The sequence below is a fragment of the Austrofundulus limnaeus genome, unplaced genomic scaffold (assembly GCF_001266775.1).
Source record: "Austrofundulus limnaeus strain Quisiro unplaced genomic scaffold, Austrofundulus_limnaeus-1.0 Scaffold1574, whole genome shotgun sequence".
Lineage (NCBI taxonomy): Eukaryota > Metazoa > Chordata > Actinopteri > Cyprinodontiformes > Rivulidae > Austrofundulus > Austrofundulus limnaeus.
In genome coordinates this window covers 35,092-45,614 of record NW_013953976.1, presented here as the reverse complement: position 1 = coordinate 45,614, position 10,523 = coordinate 35,092, and the positions used below count along the sequence as shown (strand labels likewise).

At 38.5% G+C, this 10,523-nt stretch overlaps 1 protein-coding gene across 2 annotated transcripts in view; it reads left to right on the top strand.

The window, feature by feature from the left end:
• Window positions 1-413: 413 nt before the first annotated feature.
• The window catches only part of LOC106535813 (bromodomain adjacent to zinc finger domain protein 2B), a gene marked incomplete at its 5' end in the record, with an annotated part of 25,145 nt that continues 15,035 nt past the window's right edge, over window positions 414-10,523 (top strand). The window contains 17 exon segments of one of the 2 annotated variants that reach the window (XM_014032916.1): window positions 414-530; window positions 740-918; window positions 1,002-1,181; window positions 1,503-1,812; window positions 1,900-2,102; window positions 2,739-2,782; window positions 2,891-3,252; window positions 3,393-3,662; window positions 5,991-6,045; window positions 6,380-6,488; window positions 6,862-6,963; window positions 7,201-7,399; window positions 8,258-8,350; window positions 8,432-8,493; window positions 9,346-9,411; window positions 9,816-9,857; window positions 10,017-10,043. In XM_014032916.1, coding sequence (XP_013888370.1) covers window positions 414-530; window positions 740-918; window positions 1,002-1,181; window positions 1,503-1,812; window positions 1,900-2,102; window positions 2,739-2,782; window positions 2,891-3,252; window positions 3,393-3,662; window positions 5,991-6,045; window positions 6,380-6,488; window positions 6,862-6,963; window positions 7,201-7,399; window positions 8,258-8,350; window positions 8,432-8,493; window positions 9,346-9,411; window positions 9,816-9,857; window positions 10,017-10,043 — 2,420 coding nt within the window. 2 annotated transcript variants of the gene reach the window in all.

Genomic DNA, 10,523 nt, shown 5'->3' with positions numbered 1-10,523 from the left:
GATTCGATGTGCAAAATGTAGCATCCATGCTAGCTCTGTAAACAAACAAGCTGGCTGATGAGACGTCACATCTTTTACTGCGCATGCGTGTTACATCAGTGCTGTGGAGTGTTCACACAGGAGTCTGATGCAGGTCACATTTAAAATGTAATGTGAACGTTCACACAAAAAGATCGGATTTTTTCAAAAAATCGGAACTGAGCATTAAGACCTGCAGTYTGAACGTAGCCAAAGAGTTACAAGACACTTTTTCTCTGGATATTTCTACAAACTTCAATATTTTACTTCTAATGCAAATCATTGTTTTGACCAAAGTGAATAGTTGTCATATTTACAGGTTTTCATATAGTTGGACGTATGTTTGAATATTTAGTGGTTATTATTGGTAAACTTTTTGCGTCTTGTATGCTCAGAGTGGTGGCAGTCTGTTGAGACAAATACTAAAGGATCAGCAGCATTTTCCCGCCGTTTTGAGTCTTTAGCAACCATTGAGAGCCTTTGTCCTGCTGATTTTCAGCCACACACCTCAGGTAAAATGAGACAAATGCCTACATGTTGTTGACACCCTATAAATATTGATCACATAACCATATAATATGGCTTATGAGTAATTTATAAAGCCAAATTTAGGTTTTTACACTATGCACCCACACGTATTTGATAGAAATTCTGTCATCGACTTGTTTGATTTTTATCAGACTCCACCTAAAGATATTTTATTAAATGCCAATTTGTGTAGGTGTGACTGGTAGGGGAACATCTCCGCCTACTACGACCTCTGCTGTGAACACCAGTTCATTAACAGCTAAAGAAAAGGCAAAAAAAACTAAGACTGCCTCAACTCAGAATCAAAAGACCACCCAAGAGTTCGTGCAGTCACTTCATAAGACTATTCCAAAACCAAAGAAAAGTTTCGAGGTCAGTATTTGATCAAGCTTATTGCGTTTGTTTCAGTTGAAAATTTGCTACACCTAATTTATTTACCACTCGTGTCATTCAAGCCCATGAAAAGTTCATCAGAGATTTCCAGCACAAGTGGCTGTTTGTCAGCATCCTGGTCAGAAAGCACCAACGATGTGGAGGAAACCAGCAGAGATCCTGATGATAGTTGGGACGATGACAACGATCCGAACAGTGACGACTCTGATCCTGAAAAACAGAGTCCACAAAGAAAAACCAGGGTAAGCATGAGTGATTTTAGAGCATTTGTTAAAAAGATCTGCAGAAGGCTGCCAGTTTCAAATAATATGGTTGTTTCTTGTAAAATAATCCAGAGAGGAATAGTGTTGGGGATAAAAAGTGCAACTTCTGTTGAAATGAGTTATTTTGTGTGTAATGATTTAGTGAAAAGGGTAAAAGTGCTCCGGGTTTATTAAAGTCAATTGGTGGGAGGAAAGCTCAGTGAGTGTGTTAAGTGACAGAGCTGCCGGTGTGATGCTCTCACAGCAGACGCTAACTTGACTTTCTGTCTTCTCCTTGTTTTCCTTCATCCTCCTACTCAGCGGCTGACACACACTTCTGAGCGTAAAAAGAAGAGATCTGCTGATGGAAATACTACTCAAGAGAGCCTTTGCTACAGTGTTCCTGTGATTTCCTCCTTTCAGCCCCAGCCTTTGCCCCATCAACCCACAGCACTGTGGTTCCAGAGAGCCATGGCTGCACAGAAGGAAGGCCAGCAGCATGTTAGCGTCATACAGCCCACAGGACTGGTAACCAGCAGCATTCCTTTAACGCAGTCCCATGGGCAAGCTTGTACTTCACCCAACTCCTCAAAAAACATGCCCACTTTAACTTCACAAAAACCTCTGACTTGTATGTCCCTGCCAAACCAAAGTTCTTTCTATTTGCAACCTGTAGCTTTCTGTTCCTTTAAGAACCCCTCCTCTCTGTGTTCACAAGTTAAACAACCACCTCATGGCTCATGCACACCTTTCTCCTGCTCCTCAACCTCTCATGTGCAGTCACCCTCAATAGAATCCTCACATGAACTCAAATTTCCGATGACCCCAAAAAGGCACACGCACCTTGTGAAGAACATGGAGAGTTGTAGAAGCCTTCCACATGACCACGTTTTACAGCCGAACAACTTTGTACTAAAGAGGGTGAGCTCTGTTTTATTCACATTGTTGCATTTTCATAATCCTTCATTTTACGTTTTGAGTAAAATATATTTTAATTTACTTACAGGTAATCTTTGTTTCCATTTAAAAAAAAATCACTTTGGAACTGAAAGCGGATGCTAATACTATTATTGTGGTTCTTATTATTCTACACGAGCATTTGGCCCCTACATGGCTGGAAGTGACAGTGTGTCTAGTTTCCAAAGAATAGGCTTCACAAAACTGACAGGCAATTAGATTTGTTATGCTTTGGGATGTTTGTTATCAAGAGAGAGAGAAATTTCTCAGCCCAGGCCTATGTTATTGTCACCATTCTCAGAAAGAGGGATAATGGAGCAATCTGCAGCGAGAGGGTTTTAATTCATGTGATGGTTGTTGAGCAAATGCAGGCTTTTGTTTGCTGGAGTTTGACTGGTGTGACAAAAACAAGATGACAGCTCATGTCTTATGGTGGCAATAAGGCAAAATGTTTCTATAGCAGCTTTTTTTCTTATTGCTGCTCTTCATTGTCTCTTTTCACTGATTACACTTTAAATGTCTTCAATCACCACCCACAGTAATGTAATGTGAGTGACAGTTTTTGTAATTATTTTTACTTTTTTTTCATTTATAAACCAGGATTCTGTGAAACCGCCTTCTCCTGTTCGACTAAAGAASCAAAGGTGATTAAAAAGTCACAATCCATCTTTCTTATCATTGTTCCACACCTCCTAATTATTTTTATACACAATAACCAGTTCTTGTTTTTTTTCTCCCCTTCCAATTGACAGTGACACAGACCTGCTCCTGAAGTTCCGCCTGAACGAAGCGACCCACAGTGCAGTTCAAGATGCACCGTTGGCTCTCGTCACTAAACGCCGCAGCCAGAGCTGCTTGCCAAACAGCAGGTCGCACTTTGCATCTTCCAGAGCCTCGAGCCTCATGCCCGTCAACTTGAGCACTGGGACCAAGAAGATGTCAAACAGCTCCGCTTCATCAGGACTCGCTCCTGGATCAGGGAAGACCACCATGGTTCTGCACAAACTGACCAGAAACAACGAGTCTGAGTGCTCCAGCAGCAAAGGCTCAGACGAGTCTTTTGAGGATGATGAAGATGAAAGTGAAGATGACGATTCTGGCAGTAGCCTTTCAGGTTTATATTTTTTTCCTGACTTTTTTTTATACTTAACACATTATTACTGATAACAGCTGTGATAAATGAGTTTTCTTGTGAAAAGTGAGTAGTATCAGTAAGAAGACACCTGAGCTGCCTGCCTCTCTAATCCCCTGCAGACTCACAGAGCAGCCTTCAGAGTGACGACTCTGAGGAGCGCGTTGAGACAGAAGCAGCTTGTGGTGCAGAGAGGACTCTTCTGGAATCACCTGAAGCGTCAGCGTCTACTTTCAAGGCTTGTCCCTGTTCTTCCAACTGTTCTCTTCTTAACCAGAAGATTACTGAGCCTCTAGTTTTGTCTTGTGAATGTTTATTCAACCCAATCATCGACTCAGAGCCCCAGAACAAACCCGACACCCCGTCCTCATCTGTCACGTTTAAAACACCAGGTAACATGTCTCGTTACTGAAAGACAATATTAAATCATAAACTCAAATGCAATAATATTTCAGTATGAGATTTTCATCTTGGATCCAGGAATCAGGAAGGTGTTGTTATTCATTCACACTGTTAAACAGAATGTTTTTTCCCCACAATCTTATCGGTGAATATGGATGCTTGTTTTACCTAAACTGAATCAGGGATGCAGTTGCTGCACATTTCTATGAACTAAAATGTGCGCTCTGCAGAAAACTATTCTCTGCATGGAGCCCAGCGAGTTTCTCCTCTTTAGACCAGATTATTTATTTATTTAATGCTGGAAATTGTCCTGTTTATGTATCTACAGTGGGTAAAATAAGTATTGAACACGTCACCATTTTTCTCAGTTAATATATTACTAGAGGTGCTAATGACGTGAAATTTTCACCAGATGTCGGTAACAACCACGTGATCCATACATACAAAGAAATCAAACCATAAATGTCCAGAAATGAAGTTATTTGTAATAATGTGGAATGGCACAGGGAAAAAGTATTGAACACATGAAGAAAGGGAGGTGTAAAAAGGGATGGAAAGCCAAGACACCAGCTGAACTCTCTCAGTAATTAGAAAGCAAGCCTGCCCCTTGTCAGTGCAAGTTAATATCAGCTGGTTCAGTCCCAAATGATGGCCAGGTATCACACAAGAACCATCTGATGATGGGTAAAAGTAAAGAGCTCTCTCAAGACCTTCACAACCTTATTGTTGCAAAGCATAATGATGGCATCGSTTACAGAAGAATGTCTAAACTTCTGAAGGTTCCACTGAGCACTGTTGGGGCCATAATTCAGAAGTGGAAAGAACATTATTTCACCATAAACCGACCACGACCAGGTGCTCCTCACAAGATTTCTGACAGAGGAGTGAAAAGAATTATCAGAAGAGTTGTCCAAGAGCCAAGGACCACTTGTGGAGAGCTTCAGAAAGACCTGGAATTAGCAGGTACGATTGTTTCAAAGAAAACAATAAGTAATGCACTGAACCACCATGGCCTGTATGCACGCTCACCACGCAAGACTCCACTGCTGAAGAAACAGCATGTTGAAGCTCCTTTAAAGTTTGCTGCACAACATTTAGACAAGCCTGTGTAATACTGGGAGAATATAGTCTGGTCAGATGAGACCAACATTGAACTGTTTGGATGCCAGAATACACATCCTGTTTGGAGGTCAAATGGCACTGCACATCAGCCCAAAAACACCATACCAACAGTGAAGTTTGGAGGTGGGAACATCATGGTGTGGGGCTGTTTTTCAGCATATGGTACTAGCAAACTTCAAATAATTGAAGGAAGGATGAGTGGAAAAATGTACAGAGACATTCTTGATAAAAATCTGCTTCCATCTACCAGGATGATGAAGATGAAACGTGGCTGGACATTTCAGCAAGACAATGAGCCCAAACACAAAGTCAAGGAAACTCTCAGTTGGTTTCAGAGAAAGAAACTAAAGCTGCTGGAATGGCCCAGCCAATCACCTGACCTGAATCCAACAGAAAATCTATGGAAAGAACTAAAGATCAGAGTTCATAGAAGAGGTCCACGAAACCTTCAAGATTTGAAGACTGTTTGTGTGGAAGAATGGGCCAAAATCACACCTGAGCAATGCATGCCACTAGTTTCTCCATACAGGAGGCGTCTTGAAGCTGTCATTGACAACAAAGGCTTTTGTACAAAGTATTAGATAAATTTCAGTAAGTGTGTTCAATACTTTTTCCCTGTGCCATTCCACATTATTACAAATAACTTCATTTCTGGACATTTATGGTTTGATTTCTTTGTATGTATGGATCACTTGGGTTGTTACCGACATCGATTGAAAATTTCGTGTCATTAGCACCTCTAGTAATATATTTACTGAGAAAAATGTTTACGTGTTCAATACTTATTTTACCCGCTGTAAATGAGATAGCTATTCATACCTTTTTAATTAATTGATTGTCAAATCAAGTCTTAGTGTTGATGTAAATATGTATTTAACACTGTTTTCACTTTTGAAGTAAGAATTCTTTGCATTTAAACAGAACATGGTTCATTTAAAATATTTTTTTTTTCTCATCAGTTGGAAAACAGGATTCAACAGTAAAAGCCTAAAAATAAATGCATGCTTTTCACCTGATAAATATTGATTCAATTCTTCATTATCTACTTAAAATTATTTTTTATGTTTCATTGTGGAGAAATGTGTTTTTTATATTATTGAAAATAAAACCACCGATTGTTCAGCTCCTTTGAGAGAGAAAAGAAGTATGAAATAAACATTCATGTTTTTTCTTTTCTTTTTTCTTTTTTTCCTCAGGGAAAAGGACGTACGTCACTAATGAGAAAGCTCTGCAGCTTCCTCTTACATTTGGGTGAGCTACAGTTAATATAAAATTAGAGCTTACTGGGTGAAGTGGCAATGCCTTGCCTCAATATAGCTTCCAAATATTTTTTTTACAACTGCTGTTTTTACAAGAAATAAAAATCGATATTTGAAACCAAAGTTTTACTACTGCCGGCAGTTCATATGTTGATTATAAATGAAGACAAAACAGAGGTGTAGTAGACCACAAAACTTAAACTAGAAATTTAAAATAAAGCCCTTCAAACAAAGAATCATTCATTTAAAAACAAACAAACCTTTATGTCAATTTCTTGTCTACAAATTCCGCTGTCATGAATGTGTTTTTTACTGAATTTGTTTAGGTGGCAGAGAGAGACCTGGATCATGACTGTTGCAGGTCGACCCCAAGCTCAGGTGACTTACTTTGCGCCGTGTGGAAGGAAGTTTCGTCAGTTTCCTGATATAATAAAGGTGCGTCAGCTATTTGTGCAATAGCTTAAGCTCAGAGTAAAAAAAAATCTTAAATCATAGGTCTTCAACTCTGTTCCTCGTGACCCACTGTCCTGCATGGTTTAGATGTTTCCCTGCTTCAACACACCTGACTGAAATGAATGAGTGACTGAAAGGCTTCTGCTAAACTTGATGGCATTCTGATTATGTAATTTAATTGTTTGAATCAGGTATTCTGAAACAGTGAAACAGCTAAAACATGCAGGACAGTGGGTCACAAGGAACAGAGCTGTGAAGACCTGCTTTAAATGATTACTTGACTAATCAAACAAGCAAATTGTTTATATTAAATGCACTTTGGTGATTATTTCCTATCATTTCTTTTTCTTCACAGTACATAGACAGAAATGGAATAACTGAAATTTCACGGGAAAATTTCAGCTTTAGCTCAAAAATTAAAGTTGGTAACTTCTATGAAGCCCGAGAAGGACCAGAGGTAAATGTTGGCTTTGTTGCTTCACCTCCCAATAAGATGTTGTAAAGTTCATTTTAAATTTTCTGCACTGAATATTGACACCTGTGTTGTGCAACTGTACATTTCTTGATGTTGAAAGTGAAATCCCAATATTGAAATTACAAGGCCTCTGTTTGTGTCTTTAATAAAGGCCAAACTTAGACGGTCTATTCACCCTTCTTTCTGACTGAATCCCTCCATTGTCTTCATGTTTCTCAGGGTTTACAGTGGGCCTTGCTGACCGAGGATGAGATTGCTTCAAGGATCATAACCACGGATGGGAGACGAAGTCAAAGCAAACGGTCTGAGCACCAGTCAACTCCTAAAGGTCCTGCAGTCAGTTACCCTCATCCCGTCGTGAAAGATAACCTCCAAGGTGTTACCGATGCAAAGTTGATGCGTAAGCTGAAAGCTCAAGGTCAGTTTGTGTCCTAGAAATGCTCAGCATGCAACATGAGCTGCCTTCCATTTGCACATTTGTTTCTTGTTAATTTTTTCATAGATCAAGGTAGTTTGCTACACACATACAGTAATATCATGCTCAGTTAGCCAAAAATAATAAACTTGTTTTGTTTTACTAGAAAACATGTTTTATATGATCATAATTCTTGATATTCACCTGCTTGTTTGCAGTATTGTTTTGGTTTGCTGTACTGTTCCTGTTGTCAGTGCAAATAAAATGTTCATGCCTCAATTAATGAAACCCTATAAATAGGTTGCAGTACCTACATTCTACATTTTTAAAGAACAATACATTAGTACTATTATTATTTTCAAAGGAGCTTAACCAATGAAGCAAAAACTCTGGAACTGTTGCAGTATAAATAAGTTTAACCAATCTAAAARACTGCATTAGTGATGACAGCACTCCAAAGCTAAAAATATCTTCCTTTAAAAACTGCCAATGTCAGTTTATTTATACAGCACATAAAAACAACAGAAGTMGACCAAAGTGCTTCACAATTAAGCCAAACAAACAAATGAAACATACAGTATATTATAATAGCTTAGCTCTAAGAAAATCTAAGAGAAACTGATTGGAAGAAGAAAACACTATTTATAAAAGTACAAATGTTGATTTATTTGTATAAAGTAATAATTTAACACATGCAACTTGCTCATACACTTGCAATCAGCACTAGAAATTTACACTATTTTAAATTGAAGTAAAGTCAATGCTGGTAAATTCTCTGTCATAAAGTCATTTTTTTTAGGTGTCTAACTTTGGAGTCGGATCATTCATGTTTTGCACCTTTTATACATCAATATTTTGCAGAAATAGCTCYACAGGCGGCTCAGATAAAGCTGACGAGAAAACAAGAAAAACAGGCCATAGCGCAGGCAGCCAAAGAGGCGAAGAGGCAACAAGGCAAGCATCTGTTGTCTGATCAAATTCTTCTCTGAACCAGAAAAWGTTCTGTGTTCAGACCTCATTTGTTTGTGTTTTCAGCTATACTGGCGGCAGAGGAGAGGCGGGAAAAAAGGGAGGAGATAAAGATTTTTAAACAACAAGTAAGTTTATTTTTTAACATCGTCTTATAACCACGTGCAGCCACTCTGATGAGATGAGAAAAAAACCTTTCTGCTCTAAAGTTGCTGTACTTCTGCAAAGACCTGCTCCATCTCACATTCTGCTCTCCTTCACCACTTCATAACACGCATGGCTTAACAGTTAATTCATTTGATCTCACCCTCATCCTTTTACCAGGAGAAGATCAAGRGCATTCAGCACGTTCGTACAGAGAAAGAACTCCGTGCACAGCAAGTTCTGGAGGTTCATCCTGAAAGTTATTGCAGAAACATTTTAAAACACTTCCACTCTGGTGTTGATGGAGTTTGAAAGAAAAAAAAAAGCATGCTTAATTGGTTTCTTGCAGAAGTACTATTGAATATGAAAATCTCCTCATATCGTGCTGGAGCTTAATACAAAATACAGTATTTCATTAAATAAGACGAGGGGCAGAATTTACCACGGCTAGGTGAAAGCACCTATTTTGCATTCTCTGCCTAATACAAGCTGTTGGGTCAGGTTTTATAAATCAAATTTCAGCTGACACGCATGGCAAGTGGCTCTTAACAGGATTTCATTGGGGATATAATTACTGTTAGAAGTTTTTCTTAATTTATACTCTCTGCCTGCTGTTCTTTCATCAAAGCTACAACCATTTTGTCTCAGTGGTAATGACAGGAAATGAGAATTTAATTCCCCAACATTTCAGTATGTTTGACACAATCCTCACGTCACTGTTTATAATCAGCATTATATATATTTCTGACAGCATCTTCCTTTTTTATATTTTTTAATGAGGCCGTTAGTATCTCAGTGTGGGAAATACTGGTTTGTCTATGTTTTTGTGCACACAGGAAAGAATAAAGAAAAAAGAAGCTGCTGCCAAAGCAAAATTACTAGAAYCTGAGAAAAGAAACAAGGTGAGATTACATTTATGAGCATTGTTTGGTTGTTTTATCAATAAAAGTCAGTCAGTCTTTTTCTCAGCATTCCAACAACCTGGACCTCTGACATGCAGTTTCTGTAATAATGCAATTTTCTGGCTCTTTGTACTGCTTGTTGGTGCAAAAAAGAGATGCTGATTGCCTTGGTTTATCACTGTAATTAGAAAGGGGTTGGATCCCCTCATTTCATTCTACATGCATTTATTACTGATAATGTTTCCATTTGCACATTCCATTAAGCAGTGATGCTTTGAGGGCTGGAAGTTTGCCTCTAATGTTGTTCAGTAAGACGAGAGAGCTTTTCATTTCTGTGCTTTTAAATGATGTTCATTTGTGTGTTCGTGTTTTGGGTTTTCTAATTGAATTATTCCTGTTTACAGGAGAAGGAAGTTCGTCGACTTCAAGCTGCCATGCTGAAACAGGTACAACTTTATTTTTAGCAACGCTACAATGAAACTACTTTGCCTCTATATTTAATTTAAAAACACTTAAATATGGTTTAACTTATCATCATTTGCACAATTTATCTTGTTTTAAAGAGTGATTTTTTTTTCTGTTGATTTACCAACTCTTTCTACCAGGAGTTGGAGAGACAGAGGCTAGAGATGGTATGAGCGTGTTTGTTTTCTCAGCTCACAACAAATCATATGCATGTTTTGGAATGAGAACTTAGAATCAATATTCCTCACTGCATGTAGCATTCGCTGCTGACATTTAACATCCTTCTGTGTGGCCAGAACAGTGCACTGTGCTGTGGGTCTCTTACAAATGCATCCATTATATGTTGAATCAGACTGGGTGGCGTTTTAATAAACTGAGAAAACTCACACAGCACAGTATCTGTTTTGGAATTTACTCATTTGTTAGTTCAGAATAATTTTGTGTGTATTTGTGTGTATGTTTACCATGACAAACTCCAGAAGATGCTGATTGTTGTGTGAGGTGCTGACATGTTCGATCTGATGCTGCGGTATTGATGTAACATCTACATCTAACACCACACACACACACACACACACACACACACACACACACACACACATTTGTGTTTTGTATTTCTTTGGGTGTTTTTTGTTCAACTATTACAC